The 18,490-nt window shown below is 32.8% G+C and overlaps 1 protein-coding gene across 2 annotated transcripts; it reads right to left on the bottom strand.

Moving 5' to 3' along the window:
* Positions 1–12,815: 12,815 nt before the first annotated feature.
* On the bottom strand, positions 12,816–18,404 carry LOC133691208 (endo-1,4-beta-xylanase 1-like). Of its 2 annotated transcripts, none has more exons than XM_062111615.1 (8): positions 17,947–18,404; positions 17,790–17,846; positions 16,686–17,050; positions 16,440–16,599; positions 15,883–16,232; positions 15,463–15,640; positions 14,731–15,267; positions 12,816–14,161 (listed from the first exon to the last, which is right to left on the bottom strand). In XM_062111615.1, the coding sequence occupies exons 1-8, from the start codon at positions 17,956–17,958 to the stop codon at positions 13,046–13,048; spliced, it is 2,775 nt and encodes a 924-aa protein (XP_061967599.1). In that variant the 5' UTR covers positions 17,959–18,404; the 3' UTR covers positions 12,816–13,045. The 2 variants fall into 2 exon arrangements, with proteins under 2 accessions (XP_061967599.1, XP_061967598.1); XM_062111614.1 differs by having other exon boundaries at positions 17,990–18,404.
* Between the last annotated feature and the right edge of the window lie 86 nt (positions 18,405–18,490).

Genomic DNA, 18,490 nt, shown 5'->3' with positions numbered 1-18,490 from the left:
TAAATAAAAATCACTTTTAAAAATATTTTATATCAAATTTCAAACGCATATCTAACTGAAACTACAGCCTGAGATTGAGACTCATGGAGAAGAGTTGATTTTCTGATCCACAGTTTACATGTCTATTATTGGTGCTCGCCTTTTTCCAGTCAAATCATCATCTTCAATCATCATTTAAATGAGCTGTTTCTGTCATGTCACTCGGAAGCAAGTAATTAAAAAGGAAGGAAACTAAAAAGAAAAAAAAGAAAGAAAGAAACTGGGATGGTTTCCCTTGCACAATACCATGTTTGAACTTCACATAACACTGTTAACAGTAACTTCGTTTGAACAGGAGTGGCAGGACTCAAGACATTATAATTGAGGACCCTTACATACCATGAGTTGGAAATCAATGTTTTTCGTTTGTTTATTGGAAGAACCGACGAATTTTGAGGAGTAACCTACCTTGTTACAATGCAATTATTGCATTGCAACGAGGGAGTTTACTTTCTCATTTTTTCTGTACTGATGTGTGGAAATTATGGATGAAGTTAACAAAATGGTTAGATTGCAGCTGTAGCATGCCTCAGACTATTGATTTGTTACTAGAAAGCTGGAATGCATTGGTGACGGGGAAATTCCAACGAAAAACAATTATTTTGCTTTCACATAATATTTTATGGGTCATCATGATCTAGACATTAGGGAATAAATTTATTTTTGAAAACAAAAATCCAGATTGGACTACAATGTTTTTTTTTCTGTGATCATTCACCACCGATGAACAATAATTTCTCATATACAAGCATATGAATCTTTATAGAAATTTGGATGGAATCTTACGCTTTACAAACAATTGTTGAATCTCTGTTGGTTTAATTATTTTGTATGTGAGTTCCTACGCCACTCAATATATAAAGATTATTTTTTAACTTGATTACAGTTGTCTTAAGGGTAATGCTGTTTCATTTATTAAATTTTAATTATTATAAAAAAAACAAAAAACGAGCATTTAATTTAACTCTACTGAAAAAAGCTATTGAGTGCCAAGGATGTACGTGAGCAGTAGTTCATTGCTATAGCCTGTTTAGTTAAATAAAATTAAACAGTACTGCCATTGAATACTCATTGAAAAGCCGGTGAAAAGTAATCGTTAATCAGGCAAAACCTACAAGTAGCTCATCTACTCCTATCACATGAAGCTAATAGATAAACAACAACAACACTATCCTCTTCAAGTGGCTTTTTTAATAGATATATAGCAGATCAATGATGGATATATACTTGGATTGCTTCTTTTTTTTTTTTTTAGATGCAAGATCTCTAATGATACCAGATGACATGCTATATAAATATAGTGGATTGAGATGAACTAAGCCGTAAATCAAAATCCTAGAAAATCATGCTCGACTTCCTGAAACAGTTTCACCGGGAGAAAAAGGGATTTTTTTTATTATTAAAATAGAACATGGCAAGCGTCTCTGTGTGAATTCAATAATATAAGTCAAAATGGTACCAATAACAATAATAAAGAGGCTTCAAAAAGAGATTAGCATGGGCGATCTACTAATTAATCACCTTAAAATAATATTAATAATTACAGCATAAACCTCCACAGTACAACTTTGGCATGTGGAACTAAAACAAAGTAGATAACAGTTAAGTATCTTCATAATATCTTTTTAACAATTGTATAATCAATCAATCAAGACTTGATTACAAGAATCCAATGGGATGATGCTGGCGTGTGGTATACATGTTAACAGGGTACTTACAATCACGTGGAATCGTATAATCCAAGAGTTTGTAAGCTTGCAAAGCCATAAGATCGATTAACTAGGATAATGATAGATCTATATATCCTCCCTCCAGCTGCTTAGCACAGGTATTTAATGCAACGCAAAAGCAAAGCTAAAACAACTGTCTTTTGCTTTATTACTAAGATATTCCCCCTTTTGTGACTCCTAATAATGATCAAGAAAAGAGGTTAAGGTGTCATTGAGCATTTCAGTCAATACAGGGTCCTTTTAAAACGAAAAGATGGATGGCTAAATCACTTAAAGCGGGCAAAAAACAGTTGACAGCACTAAGTCTTGACTATAGATTGGCGAGAATATTATTGTTCTTGTTAATCAAAGATTAAATAATAATTCTTTTCCTCTCCCTATGTTTCGTTCCTTTATTTTTTTATTTTTTCAAAAAGAAAGGATTGAACAGTCTGATTTGATGGAAATGAGGAAATTCATAAAGATTGAAATTCATAAAGGGAATGTGTTTCCACACCGTCTCTGTGTCCAAGTGCAGTCACACTTGCAGTTTTATTTTCAAGCACCAAAAAAAAATAAAAAAATTCATGTAGCAAACCCTACCAAGGCACTGTGTTTTCAAGATTTTGGCGCAGGTGCGGTGGCCTCATTACTTCCCAGGGACAAAACGAGTCCCTTGTACTACGGCGCTTGAAGATAGCTCCGTGTCCTGGGAGGGCAGACCACTGCTACATGCATCTCCCTCGTTGTACAATCCCATTTCAATCTTACAAAACCCCAGGTGGGGGGGGGGGGGGGGGGGACGAAGGAGAAAAGGATATGCTTCATTTCTTGCTCTATCGGTTCATGTTCTATTTCCTTTCATCAATGCTATCTTTTTAATTCAAAAGAATTCCAATATTATTCTAGCTATTAAATAATCCTTCTTTGCTACATGATCTTGAATGTTTTTAGGTTCTTGAGTGTATCTGAGGTACTCTGAAATGTGTGAAGATTTGAGACGAAGAAATTACAGAAAAGTAAGGACACATAAACATCGAATATAAAGGTTGGTTTTTTGTCGCTATTTAGTAGACCACGTAGTGGAAGGAAATTGGGATTTTGAAAGCTATAGGGATAACATCGAAAAGATTTAAATTATGGGGGTAAAAAAATAATATATATTGATGGACATGTGAGGGTCAAACTAAATTAGCTTCACCGTCAAAAAGAAAACAGCAAATTAGATGATTAAGTACTGATTAGAAATGTGATTGTCACTGGGTGATTTAATTTCTTGTTGAGGCTCTCTCGTGATTTTTTTTTTATAAAAGAACTTCTCTCGTGTATCTCAAGAAGATGATACAAAATGTTGATATATATATATATATATGAGAATGAACTTAAATAATTTAAATATAAATTAATTAATTTTTAAAAAAATAAATTAAAATTGAGTTCCATGATACTTCGTAGAGATTAACAAGTTCCCTTTTATATTTTATTTTACAAGAAAAACCATATTTTGTTTTGGTTTCTATATTGCATATTACTCTCTTCGTGTGTTTAAATAAGTAACATTCAAGTGATTTTATTTTTAATTTGCTCAGCTCGAAGTATTTCATAATAATTTCACGAATCTCTAATTTTCTAATTTGTAATTAATTTATGATTGGAATTTATTTTTTCTTGTACAAAAATATCATTATAAATAAATAAAAAACTCAAATGAATGTATGACTTTATAGATGAAAAATATAGTTCTAATTCTTACTTGTAAATTTTACTCTCGATAGGCTATCTCAATTTTTTTAAGGAACTGTGTCACTTAATTAATAAGTATAAAAATATCAGTCTTTAATTTCTTCAAGAAATCTGAAAAATAAATTACAAGAAAACAATTTACATACCAGAACAATTTATAATGTTATTAAAATCGAAACCAGTATAAATCTGACATGTGTTCCTCTTTCTAAAAAGATGTTAAAATTGTGGGAAATTAGCTTAGTCATGAACAAAAAAATCTCTTTTATTTAAACGGATAAAAAATAAAGACCTGATTGTTCAATTTAAAATCACAATGGTGTGTTATAAAAAATAAAATAAAAAGTCAATACAACAAGTGTCTATAGTGTCATGAAATCCAAGATAGCTCAAAGATATTAAAAAATAGTTGATTCTGACTTCAGAGCAACCTGTGACAAGCTTACGGGCCATCTCCTTGATCCTTTATCTTAGACTGAATTTATCTTGAACCGTGAATATAATTAGACCAAATTTTACCGTATACGTATAGACTCGATTTAACTATATGAGAAAATGAAATATGAACTACATAAAAAAGTTGCCAATCTCACGAGGATTGCAAAGTCAATTCTTCTTTATATATTGATAATGACTCAAAACCCAAGATACTATAATTAAAAAGTCATTAGCATTTAAAATAATAATTAATTAATATATTCAAGTTTTTTTTTTATTTTTTTTCCTTTTAATTCAAGGAACTCCAGGTTGCTTGAATACTAGTGAAATCAGTCTGAGACTTAAAAATTTTCCGATAATAAAATTAGTATATTTATAGAAAATATATAAAATAACTTAAAACCAATAAATAATTTAAAAGAGTATTAAATTCAATGAATAAAGATATTTATTTTTAAGTTTTAAATTAATTAATGTTCTGAAATTTATATATTTTTATCTTAAGATATAAAAAGTTATGAATTTTTTACTTGGATGGTTCAAGGGGTATTCACACCTCCTAAATCTTATTGTTCTTAGAAAAGAAAAATATCGAAAAATGTCATGTTTTCTGCAACATTAATGAGAGATAAATATCTCTTACATGTCATTAATAAGATACTAAATATGGAGATCTCTCAAGAGACCTTGTACACACATATAAATATAGAGAAATTATTACGTTAATATAAACAATTATTCTAGATTGAGAAGCATGATGATTTATCATGTTTGTAATACTTGTATTGTAGATGATCATTCAGGTTCAGACACATAACCTTAATACTTGGTAATGCCCAAGTTTTTTTAATTTGTTATATTTGTCATATCCATGTTTTTTTGATTTGACTGACTGTCAAGTCTAAGTTTTTTGAGTCTAGCATGTTCATCAAATCCATGTTAACTCAGGCTTGGTTGGCTACCAAATTTAAGTTTTTTAGGTTTTGCATGCTCGTCAGACCTGCATTTTTCTTTTTGAGTCTGACATATTCACCGGATTCATATTTATTTGAGTTTGATTGACTGCTAAATTTAAATATTTTGGATTCGACATGTTTGTTAAATCTATTTTATTTTAAAAAATATAAATAAAAATCTCAAAGAAAAGTTAAGTGATAATATGTATACTTTCTGAGTGTGTGTTGGCAATCATGTTATCTGCTTTTTTTTTAAGAAATTAAAAGCATTGAAGTTCAACTTCATTGGTCGAAGGATCCAGATTTTATCCCGACCAATATAGACTACGGGTTAACGAGTGGACTTGTGTTATCATATCTCTATATGTTTTTACCATCACGTCAACGTATTTGTTAATGCAATGATCCAACTCATATTCAATTGAGTCTTTTCAAGAAATTATGATTATCTTATTTTTATTTTCTTTATTTGAATTAGTTAAAAGAATGAAAGTGATAGATCTTGAGTTCCTACACATTTACAATTTATTAGTTAAAGAAGCTTTAATATTAAATTAAATAACCATCTTAGTTTAATAATTTAAATTGTTGAGTAAGATTTTAAAAATAAATTTATATTACTTTTAGGTTAAACTTATTTTAAGTTAAAGTAGCTTTTAAACTTTAATATTAATTAAACTTGTACTTTGGAGTTAGGAGTAATTATACAGCTCAAAATTTATTTAGAAAAATAGTATAGTTTAGTAAGTTATAAATAACATCTGTAATTTAAAAAAGATAGCAAAAACGATTTTAAAAGCTATTCTAAACTTTGAATTTAAAAAATAAATCAAACTCTATTTTTATACAAGAATAAGTAATATATTCGTATACAAACTCTACAATTAAAAAGAGCTATGCATATGATTTTAAATTTAGAGTTTGTATAAGAATAATCTGTACAATAATAGAACACTTATTATTTTACTGTAGAGTACAAGAAAAGAACATTTATCGTTGTATAAAAATAGAGTTTGGTTTATGTTTTAAATTTAAATTTTAAAATAGCTTTTAAAATTGTCTTTGCTATTTTTTTTTAAAGAGTTGCCGTGTTTAACTGTGTTATTTTTTTAAATAATTTTTAAATTATGTTATTTTTGTAAATTTTTATTACTACTCTGCTATTTATTTTAAAAAAACAAACTATGTAATTTGCTCTATTTGTAGTCTATGATTCATAAATAAAATTAGACAAGTGAGAAAAACATGTTTAGTTTGTAAACATGCAATATAATAAGAATATGTCAACTTAAAATTACAACAAAAGGAATAGCATGCTTGCTAAACAAATATATAAACTTGCATAAATAATTGAATAACAATCATAACGTGCATACTAATATATAAGATTAAACAAAACCGAAAGGGTATTTACTTGTTGAAACACTTTAAAATTAATCAAGTTTTGTTGTTGTCAAGGATTAGTCTTTTATCCTCAAAATTTTATTATTTCTCACTTTGTGCAAAAAAGACTTTATTTGATAAGTCTTTCAGGATTTCATTAACACCACATTGTTTAGATACACTCCTAAACAGATTCAGCAATCTAAAAAAAAATACTCAATTATTCCTTTATAATGATTGAACTAAGCTCTAGATACGAAGAAGATTTAGAGAGGAAACAAAATCTTAAAACCAGAAGAGCAATGTTGAAAATTTAGACGAAGAAAAGTGTTAAACTCTATTAAAATAATGCATAATTGACCAACCTCAAACACTCTTCTTCACCTTATTTTTATAGAGAATTTTAGGAATCAAAATCTAATGGAATTCTCCTATTAACAACTTTGATTCAAATCAAGTGACATTTGAGTTGAAAATTTTATTTAGGTAAGCCTATGCCCGAGATGAGCACGAGCCACGCCGAGTCAAGCCAACGCGCTCGTGTGTGCGGGATTAAATCTAAAATCCACTTTGCTTACGTTCTCTCAAGTCTAAAAACTTGGATACTCTTCAGGTTCAATATTAACTTTTCACCTTCCCACTAAGATAAGCCATAAGAAAAACTTTTTTTTTTAAAGTGGGATAGAGTTTCTAGAAAGCGTTGGGTTTCACAAAAACATGCCAATTAAAAAATATTTGAAATCAAGTTTTCTTTCACCCATAATTTATTTAAATTATATTAATATTTAATGTTAGAAAGCTTATATTAAAAATTAAATTCCAAAAAAATTTCAACCTACAAAACAACCACTGGACACAACTTATAATTTGGTTTCAAATATACCCATTAACCATATTTTATATACAAAATTCCCAACACTATTTGCTTTCTTTCTCACTCCAACCACCTCTAGGAATCAATTATTCTATCAAGTGATTACATCTTCAATCCTTATTTGCATATGAGGTAATAAATGTTTGAATTAATTTCTCATCCTCATTACGATGATGATGATGACGAGATTAATCTTCTAAAACGACACAGTATTATAATAAACTTCGCTTCCAATATTTTAATCACCGTATCATTGATTTGCATGCATTTGATTACCGTTCCCTTGTCGAACACTCCAGTCCTCTAACATTTTGGCCTTTTTGTGAAGCGTTTTATTATTTCTTAATCCACATACGGCTGCTTTTGTTAAAGTAAAAGCTGTTTATATGATTTTTTTTCTAAAGACTTTCTAAAATAAGCTTTTGGTAAAGTTTGTATAGAACATTACATTTAGAATATTAAATCTGCATGGTCTGTATGATACCATCAGTGGAATTCATGCACAGCTATAGATAATTAGATAATTTAATAATTTATACAGGAGCTAGACATATACCGATGGTATACTTTATGATATATGAAAAAATTATACAAATATTTTATACAATGCATGAGATATTCTTTTTTTAAAATCTATATATATATATATACAAAGTGTTATTTTTCTAGATGAAATGTTTGTCAGAACTTATCTCTCTAGATTTTATTTTTTTAGACAACACATACCTAAAAAGAAATGAGTTTGATACAAGATTCAAACAAGGTTTAAAAATATTTAAATCTAAAAAATACCTATCAAATCCTCTTAGTATAATTTTAAAAGCCCGTAAAAAGCGCTTACAATTTTTCTACCTGTGATTTTTCCGGACTCATCAATACTAAAAGATAAGCAGTAGAGAATCTAAACCTGCTTTTCGCCACTTTGTTTTTAAATTAACATCATCGATCATTCATCAATTAGTCACCAACCAAACTTCAACTTTTTCCCACAATTCATGCGTACACTGCTTGTTTATTTTATTTTATATTACATGATTGATTGACCCCAACTCAATCTTCGTTCCTGCTAATTAATTCCCTTGGCATGTTCATGACATGCATTGCAAAAATTCTAGTGGTGCGTTACTCGCAGAGTGCAATCATGGGATGGGGAAATTTTAATTTATTCGGTTATTTTATATGTTTTTACCGTATTTGCCACTTAAATTCAATTGATATTATCATTTTGATAAAAAAGAAAATCAAGGGAGCATTTGACACGTAGACATTGAAGATTTTTCAAGAAAATCAATTTAAGAGGCCAAACATTATTGCATTTCATGTCAGAAGATTTCAAATATCCGAAAATCTAACTTTTTTTGTTTGTAAAGATCGCAATGTTAAACCAACTTGCCAACGTGATCCGAACTCATTTTAGAAAATAAGATTATAGAACGTTTAATGAAAAGATGAAAAGTTATTTTTTAAAAATTATTTTTTAAATTTTCCCTTGTTTATTTATTATTTAAAAAATTAATAAACGAAACACACTTTTATTAAAAAAAAAGTTAGTTTGGTTTTTAGAAAAATATTTTTTTCTTTATTTTAGATGGAATACACCCTCTAAAAATTATGAAAAATTAAAAAAAATATCATATTATTTATTGATTATATCATATTCGGTCATTGATATTTTGTCTTGAATTCTTTATTTATTTTTAATTTTTTTATAATTTTATTTTTATATCAACTCTGATTCTCATTTTTTATTGTTATTTGTTTTGCTCTTAATTAAGATTTTTTTATCATTCTATTTATTATTATTTATTTTATTTAAAAATAATTTATATATATATATATATTAATTATATCATCTTTCAACCTTTTTACTTGTAGATTTTGTTCTTATTGTTTTAATTATTTTTTTATTTAAAATAATTTATAAAATTAGATTATTTTTCAATTTCATTCCCCTTTAACTTTTTTTATATGTTAGATTTAGTACTTATTTTTTAAAAAAATAAACTTAAAAAAATATCAATAAGATATTTTTCAACTTATTTTTTATAGCATAATCAAATATTAAAAAATATTTTTCAATTTATTTTTATAATATAATCATATATAAAAAAAATAGTTTATTTTTTAAGAATCTACTTTTAATGTAAATTATTTTTCAATTTTTTTTTTCATTAAACAAACAAAGATTCATTCATAATCATTATCACTGGTTTGAAATCCAAATGACTATTACCCAAAGCCATCTAAAGTTTAGTGTAAAATTACAATGTAACTCATTTTATTTTTAAGTAATGTAATTCAGTCACATTCAATTTCTAGATTTCAAAACAAACTGGTAGGGATATTGTAAATGTAATATAATAATTTTAAAAATTATTTGTGGTTGTTTTCACTTTTCATGTTGTTTAATACCGCAAATTTTATATTTTTTAAAGTTTTTTTTAGATTGTTTTGTATTTATAAAAATATTAAGTTGATAGCTTTTTAGATTTTTTTTAATTATTTTGATATTTCAAAGTTAAAAATAAAAAAATAAAAAAATTCTCTTAATATATCCTCAGTAAAAAAACACACGGCACCATATGAGTAAACAGTCACTATCATGTTATAGTACTTGCTTGGATGTTTTTAGTTAATTTTTTTTGTTTAAAAAATACCATTCTAGTAATTGATTAATTTATTGACGATTGGTGGGTTGCATTTAAAGTCCAAGCATAGAGATAAGACACGAAGACAAGACAGAAAAGCCACCATTGAACTGAAGTTACCATACTAAAACAGCAGACAACTATGCATAGGAAATTGACGATACAGATTTACAGTGGTTTGGTGAGCGATGGTAATCATCGCCTTTCATCCTTTTTCTTTCTTCTTTTTTTTTTTTTTATTTTTTTATCCCAACAGTCATGTAGACGGCCATATAAGTCTCTTCGTGGTCCTATGAGTGCAGCCATCCATCTGAGTGGTATACGGTGATTGCAGAATTCAGATGCTTCAACAAACTAAGACCAATGAAAGATAACTACGTCGCATGCCACTTGATTTCCAGAGTGATCGAAGGTGATCACTCCGGCGATATATGTAAAATACTTTCCTCTGCAAGTCTCCCTCATGAACTTGAAACTATAAAACGTAAGAAGCGAGCTCAGTTGTGATACCCAGAGGGATGGCATGACGATATCACTGGGTTATCCATGGAGAATAAGACAGAAAACAAATAACAAAGCACTAGTGGGGGTTCAGTGGGTCAATGGAGCGGGTGTTTTGGAGGTGTGGAAGTGGGTCCTAGACGGGGTGTCGTTTGTTCTGGGTGAGAAGCGCGCGAAAACAGCGCGAGAGCTGTTTCCCGATGCACTAGACATCAAAGCTCCATTGCCAGCCCCCACGATTCTCCATACTTGCTATTTTTTCTTTTATTTCAGGTGGGTCTCACTAAAAAACCCCATCACATCAAAGGTTAACTCCTTTGATGTTGACAATGACACTCTCTCTCTCACTCACTATGCACCCATGTGGTGTCTGGGGTCCATGAGAACCAAGAATTTGAGACAGAGAGGGGACTGTTCTGGGGTCCTCTCGGTGCCATAATATACTCAAGACTACTAGCCAAGTAGCCGAGAAGAAGAGATTTGTGTAGTTGTAGTAATTAGATGGTGGGAGTCTATCAAATTGATGTGATGTTTATGTGGGGCATTCTATTTATTTTGTATGGCCATGGTTTAATTGGATCCGGGATGTTACTGGAAAAAAAAAAAAAAACTCAGACATCTTGTTCATCACAATTTATATTATGCTTAAAAGGTCCGTGTGGGGAACTCGAACTACTTTAAGGATAGAACAAATAGAGTAAAATATCTGACAAATTATTCCCAGCTTAAAAAACAAGGGATCTTAATTGATGTTGATCTTGCAAACTCCATTTCTGTATTCTGGAGACTGTTTATTAATCTAAATAACTATTACCGCTGTCTGCGGGCAGACCACATTTTATTCTCCTAATAATTAGCAAACTGAGAAATAATCTGTTTAGGTGTTATTCAGTTCATTGTATTGTGTGACAGTGGAACAACGGCGCCAATAATGCCCTTGAATTATTGCCTATCAAAACAAAAAAACCCTAGAAACTGTGAAGCCACCCTCGGCTCTCCATCCATTATAGTAAATATCTAAATAAAGAAAATGACTCCTCGGTATAGGATTTGAGGGCGACTGAAAATGGGTTTCTCAACTTTCAAGTTTCAATCGATAAGATAGTAGAATCCCGAAACATATCACAACGGACCCAGTTGGCCAAGAACTTCCATGCCACCCCCTCACCTTACTCTTTTAACCTCAACATAACTCGGTGCTCCTCTATCTTAATGGCCGTGGTTAGGAGACGTTTGTAATTTACAGTCGTGATAATAGTTGTTTTCAAATAAAAATATATTAAAATAATATGTTATTAGCTTTTATAAAAGAAGATATGAAAACACAAAAGAAATTCAATTTTTTTAAAATATTTTTACGTCGCGAAAACAAAAGGTGACCTAGTACGCCCTTTTTACACCTCGGCAACATTTGTCCCGTCAAAATAATTGCGAGAGACCACCTGGGCTAGTCTCGTCTTACTCACTGGGCCTGTTATTATCTCGGCGGTGCTATTGTAGTCTAATAACTAATGCTTGGGCTGTGACGGTTCATGAATTATACATAGCACTCCTTTGATATTTCGAAGGCCGAGGGCTACAGTTCATTGTGAGCATATCTATCTGTGAATTTGATAGGTTATGAATTGTGAATTTATTTTTATTTTGTTTAGAATTATTTCAGCTTCAAAGTTCTTATTAATAGGTTTTCTATTCGATTTATTTAACCTAAAAAAAAAACTTATTTTTTTGCTGGAGGGGAAATGAAAAGTAAATAAAATTTAATGGTAGTTGAAGGTGCCTAACACCGGGTTGCAAGGGCACTAAAATATAATCCATGCATTATGTTCTTCTCTAAATGTAATTCCTATTAATTACTGCGTAATAGTATCCGTTTCAGGGAAAAATAAAACGACGATAATAATAGCATCTCAGTGATAAAAGTGCGCAGAATTACCCAGTAATGGCAGATTCCTTAATCAACTTGTGACAGCTATGCTATTCTTCCTGAAATAGATATACCAAGTAGTTTTTTGAACAACAACCAAATGGTGGAAACTGGAACCTATCAAAGGATTTTACAAAAGACTAGCCATCTAATGGCTAAGATCTCTTGAAAAACTAAACTGTTGTTCTTTAAGCAAATGTTTTGTTCTCATCTCTCGGCCCATGAACGAGTTAAAGCATTAAGGATGCTGCCTTAGCTTCAGGCTTTAACCTAGCAGAGTAGCCAGTTTTTACCCACCTGCTAGCAACGCCCACCTTTGTCTGTGTATTATGTAAGCTGGCTCATGTATCAGAAATATGGCTCGCCATCAAATGGGGTGGGCTTGGACATGGTGAAGCTTCTTTAATTTTTCAATCTTCGAACAACAATAAGCTTTGCCGCTTCGGCATTTCAGCACTCATCCGCGTATACTTTACATATCATTCGTGTCTGCTTGCACTTGAGATTGCACAGAACAAACAATTAAAAACCAGAAAAAGATGATACAAGACCAAACGATAGTTCAAACGCATGCTCAAATAGTACAACGAACAACAGTAACACGACCAGCATGGAATCTTTACTTCTTATTCTGAATGTTACATTAGATACAATAACAATTGTTTCTTTGTAGTATTTGTATTGATATACTGCAAACAATCATGACAAGCTCCCAAATTCAGCAAGCGAATGTTGTTGTTCCTTTCTCTTCCACAGAAGTTTTTACAAGTAAACACACACACACACGAATGACACCGGTCATAGCTTTTTATTGAGTGAAGAGACAATCAGAGGTCTATGGATACCACCAGAGGAGAATCACCCTTATCGACAACAAATGTTTTCATGATCTTCTTGGAAACGGTTTCAATTTCCAAAACGTAGGTTCCATGAAAGCCTCTAAATGCAAATTGTCCTTGCTCGTCAATACAACCGTGAGTACGAGACAGCCACTCTTTTTTAAGAGCAAGGTATCTTTTACCAGCTTCATTGAGCTCACCTTCTGCATTAACCAGATGTGCATTGTCTCGGCTCATGAACAACTCCCAAAATCCCCAAAGCATAATGCCATCCACTGCAGGATGAGCATATGCTTCTCGAAGCATAACTTCCAAATCATCACCCCTAACATATTCATTAACAGAAGACACATCAAGCTCTGTAAACCATATTGGAAGACCAAGAATACCCAATTTATCAAGAGCAGAACAAACAACAGGACCGACTGGACTATCTATATGTCCTTGAATTCCAATGCCGCCAACAGGCGCACCTTGTTCTTGCAAATCAAGAATCTGTTCAATGTACTTTTCTGGAGATGATCTCGTGTCACATCCATCCTCAACATGATAATCATTCACAAATAGCATAGCAGATGGATCTAGTTGATTTGCAGTCTTGAACATGTTTGCTCGGATATCTTTACCTAAATGATCTTGGTAGAATGATCCATGGAGCATCTCATTGTTCACATCATAATGCCTGAACTTCCCCGTGTAGCGTGTTAGAAGGCCTGTTAGACGATTTTGAACGGCTGTCATCATGTCATTTTTGTTCAGTGCTTTGATCCATTGCTGGACTGTACCATCCACTTCCCAGAAGATACAATGACCCCGGGCTTCTATGTTGTTCTTCTTACACAAGTCCAACATCTCATCAGCATCGCTGTAGTTGAAATTTCCCTGTTGTGGCTCTGTCCAATACCACTTCAACTCATTTCCAAACACAGCCCAATTGAAATTTTTCACAAAGAAATTAACAAAATCCTCATTGTCCAAGTTCGTCCTGCTCATGCATGACCCAAAAGGAAAGCTGTTCTGCATTTGCCTGACTTTTATGAAAGTTCCAAGCACACTGCTTGCACCCCCTCCAGAAAATTTTAGGGTGACATCACGCTTTCGGATCTGCATCAATGCTCCATATCAGAAACAAAAACAAGACAGTGAATCAAGGAATATATACATTCATGTAACTAAAGAAAGGGGGGAAATGTTCTTGGTTCAAATAGGTTAACGAATTATGTACATTTAGTTGCCAATTGCAACAACAGTATCCAATGAGGCAACGATAACAATGCCCGTTATTCTGTTACTATGAAAGCAATGCTAAGTACAGAAACATATGAAGAGAGCGAGAGCTGTGTATTTTGTCGGGCAACCCTCTGGATATTTTACTAAAATGCTGCATTTTAATCATTAAAAAAAAGGCTCAGCATGCACTATATGAATATTTAAGAGGGGTACAGCAGTGTAACGTTTTCAATTGCAAGGAAAACCTGATCTGTTTATGGATCAAATCAATTTAGGGACTTCATAGAGAGTAGCGTTCCCAATGTTACCTATTAAGGTTGCACAAAAGCTGCAATATACTATCAACACAGTTTGACTCGTGGATAACCTTGTGACATGCTTTTGTTTTATTCGTTTCATTTAACTTTGATCAAACACCAAAAAAAATATAGCTTGCAAATTACCTTGTCAGTCTGCCTCCTCAAGTGTTTGAACCTTGACTCTCTGTCCACTGGGAAAATCTGAAGTCCGGCAAGCATTAAGTCTACACCTGCAGCTGGACCTTGGACATAAACCATGACCTTTGATGGTTGCTTCTCAATTCTAAAGGACCCGCCGATTTCATGCCATCTGTCATCATTAATCTCAACTTGTCCTCCATTGACCCATTGATTGTCAACACCGAGTGCAACATTCACATTTTGAGGGCCATTTGCACCAGAACCAATCTTAACCCAAGCAGATACCTGGTATGTCAAAAGGAGTTTTAATTTATCAGTGATCATCTGTGCAGGTCCCATCCAAGTCTGAGTGCGTTTGGTTACAAGGATGCAGCGGCCACTTAACGGTTCATGAGGTCCAAGGGAATCTCTTGCCATTGGGGGAAGTATGTGTGGTGACCCAGTTGCAACAGTAAGGGTGCAATTGCCAAGAGGAAACCAACTGTTGGTTCCGTCACTCAGATTGCTATTTTGAATAATATTAACTCCAAAGGCAGGGTTCTGCAAAATGAAAGCTCACTACTTCAAACCATTTGCATGCATCTTAATAATTCACACATCAGAAATATAGGAACACATTATTCATCCATGCCTAATGCTTTAAACCCTAGTGATTCAACTTCAAATATCCATTTAGCAAAAGTTCTGATGCAAAACTAACAGAAGAAAGTTCAAATGTTTCCTTAAACAACCAACCTCAATAACTGGAGGAGGAGAGGGTGCGATTTTCTCTGCATGCTTCACAACAAAACTATTGACAAGAATATCAGTGCCTGCAGGTGGACCTTCTATGTAAATGACAACTCTTTTTGGCGAACCATTTAGAAGGAACTTTCCCTGCAACTGCACCCAGTCCTTATCTGTTGCCTGCAGACTAAAAATCAAACCAGAAAATGCAAAGATGATGGCAATTATCAACCACTAAATATGGAGAAAATACTCGCTTGTTCTAAAGGAAGAAAAAAGGTAAAATTTAACTATTGAATAAAATTTAAAACCATCCGTGGATATGTGGGAGATCAAAACTAAAATAACGCTACAGGCAGAGATTCCATAGTTGACAAAGAAAACGACAGCTATCATCTACTGGAGATCAAAAGCAGAGAAGAGACTAACTTGGCAATGCCTATATATTGCTCTCGGAGATTTGGTGTTTGGACCCATAGAGTAGCCCGTATATCAGCACTAGTGACATTGTTACCAAATATACGAACTACAGCAGTAACCTCATAAGCAAGCTTTCTCTGCACTCTTTCAGTTATTTCCTGCTGAATTCCATTCCAGCTCTGTGTGCGCTCTGTTGCCGAAGCAAAAAGTTTTCCAGACAAAGGGACAATTTTACCATCTGCCATTGAGTCATGTATGACAATCTTGCAGCCTCTTCCAGACCAATTATTCAGACCATCGTTGAACTGAGGGTTCAGAATAATGTTCCCGTCTCCATCTCCAGAACAGGGTCTTGCATTCTTCCAAAATAAAGAGGAAGGCAAACATTCCAATACTTGTCATTAATGAATTATAATAAAAATGTTATAAGTGGATGAGGGATGTTGCTTATAAAACAGAATTGGATAGAGAATAACTTGTGGACGTCTTTAAGCAACCACACTTGTATGTATTTAGGGAACTGAAGTTAAATTGAGAAGTAAAAAAAGATTAAGATGAATAATTACATTGCACTCGCTTGGACAGGAACAAGTGATAATTACTGATTCTATAAGCAGGTCCACCCCAGGAGCAGGCCCTTCCAAGTAGAAAACAACACGGTCAGGCATGGTTGCTAATGAGAATGTGCCTTCCAATTTTTCCCACCCTTCCTTTGACACCGAAGTTCTGCAATGGCAACAACTATTGTTAACATACTTTAATTCTTTTATTAAAATAAGAAACACGATAAATGGAGTTCCAAAATCCATTACTTTCCAACAGGCAAATAGCTCGTTGCTGAATTTTGGTATTCCAGTTTCAAGGTTGCCAGCACATCAGTAGGGTACTGGACAAGCCCAGATACTCCAACACGTGCAGAAATGGAATAAGTGGAACATGGAGAAATTCGGCTAGTAATATCTTGCTCCAGGCCCTGCCAGCATTCCTTGCGATTTGACACAACTGCATAATTACCGCCAGGCTTTGTTGAAAATCCTGAGTGACCTGAGTCAGCTGAAAGCACAAAGCCGTCGCAGCAATTTGGATGCCAGGAATATAGTCCTCTGGAAAAATCATGGTTCAATATGATATTGGGAGCATTGCTATTGCTTGAATCAATCATGTTTTGGCTTCCAGTCTGTCCAGAAGAGCTTAAGTTGATGAGCATATGTTGGAAACTTCAAATTCATTAAACTATTTTACAAGTTGAAAACTATAAGAGAATGTTTACATGCTATGTAAGCTCAGGTTAAAAGACCAAAATTCCTTTTACTTCCGAGCAGTACTCAAACAGAAGTAAAATCAGAAAGCTGAGATTCTAAATTAGCCAATACAAATGAAATCAGGCATGAGCTTTCAATGAGGCTTCATATAACTTTAATTGTAAGTTTGAAAAAACAGCTTTAGTTTTCGCTCTTTTCGAATTCAAAATCAGAGTTTAAGGCCGGCATTTAAGAAAAGAAGAAGAATATTAGAAGGACACATGACATTTGAACAAACAAAGAACAAAATTTCAGTCTAATGAAGCGAAAACTTTTGTACAAAATCCAACATTAAGCTCAAAAAAAATAAAATTCCCACTTAAATAAATCTATAACTAATCGTTTTCCTCTATGGAAAACAAAAATCCATTTACCACTTTCAGCATTTCATCGAATAGGCGCACACACTGAATTTTCCAATAAAAGGACAACGCCAAAATGGCATTTCTATAAAAAGCACCCCCCCCCCCCCCCCTCCCCAAATGGCCGACGACTAGCAAGATATAACATTCAACTACAAGAAAAAGAAGATCATAATAACAAGATCGGAACCAAGCAAACCCAATCTAATGAACTTTAAACTATCCCAAAAAACGGTAACGATCGAAGTCGTACCTCGGAATGGTCATTGCCGTTATTATTCTGTTGGGTCTCCATGTTTGCCCTAGATTCCTAATAACACAAATACAACAGTGGGTTTTTTATTTGAAATTAATTAAACATCATTAGTTTCCCATTTATTGCACAAAGAGAGCAGAAACGGGGTGGTTACCTGTTGATTCATTGCACAAAGAGAGCAGAAACGGGGTGGGTACCTGTTGATATTCTTGCTTGAGATTTGTCTTGGTGGCTTGGCTGTTGAAGCAGCAAGTCAAAAACCTCCTCATTTTATACACACCGTTTGGAGATTTACAAGTGAAGTCTACGAAACGCGCGGCACCAACTACAGCAAACAACCAATCAAATTTCTTCTGGCAAAACCCTTTAGCTTTTTGCCTCAGTTGTCTTTTGTCGGGGTTTTTCCATCCCCAGGAAACACGATCTATAAAATTGTTTTAGTCTGTTTCAGATGTTATCTTCTCTGTAAGGCTACTTCTCTTGTACTAGAATTGCTTTGACTTGCAGATTGGGGTAACCACACCCCCATTGCTCTGGTTTTAAGTTTGGACATGTTAAGTCCCTCCTTTTATTTTAAACAAATTTGATGATATCTTTGATTAAGTCTTTGAATACAAGGCAATTGTTTTTTAGATTTTTGTTAAGTTAGGTGAAGATGGGTTTTCAGTACTGACTCTAATGGGGAAAACTGATTTTGA

Source organism: Populus nigra, chromosome 4 (assembly GCF_951802175.1).
Source record: "Populus nigra chromosome 4, ddPopNigr1.1, whole genome shotgun sequence".
NCBI lineage: Eukaryota > Viridiplantae > Streptophyta > Magnoliopsida > Malpighiales > Salicaceae > Populus > Populus nigra.
The sequence above is the reverse complement of the archived record's forward strand: the minus strand, read 5'-3'. Positions and strand labels throughout refer to the sequence as shown.

Excerpts from the sequence above, each read along its gene's own strand:
- LOC133691208 (XM_062111614.1), bottom strand. The coding sequence starts at position 18,061 with ATGAGGAGGTTTTTGACTTGCTGCTTCAACAGCCAAGCCACCAAGACA. Across the intron at positions 17,051-17,789 it reads ACGGCAATGACCATTCCGAG|ACTGGAAGCCAAAACATGAT; the intron begins GTACGACTTCGA and ends TCTTCTGGACAG. Across the intron at positions 15,641-15,882 it reads CAATATATAGGCATTGCCAA|TCTGCAGGCAACAGATAAGG; the intron begins GTTAGTCTCTTC and ends TTTGATTTTTAG.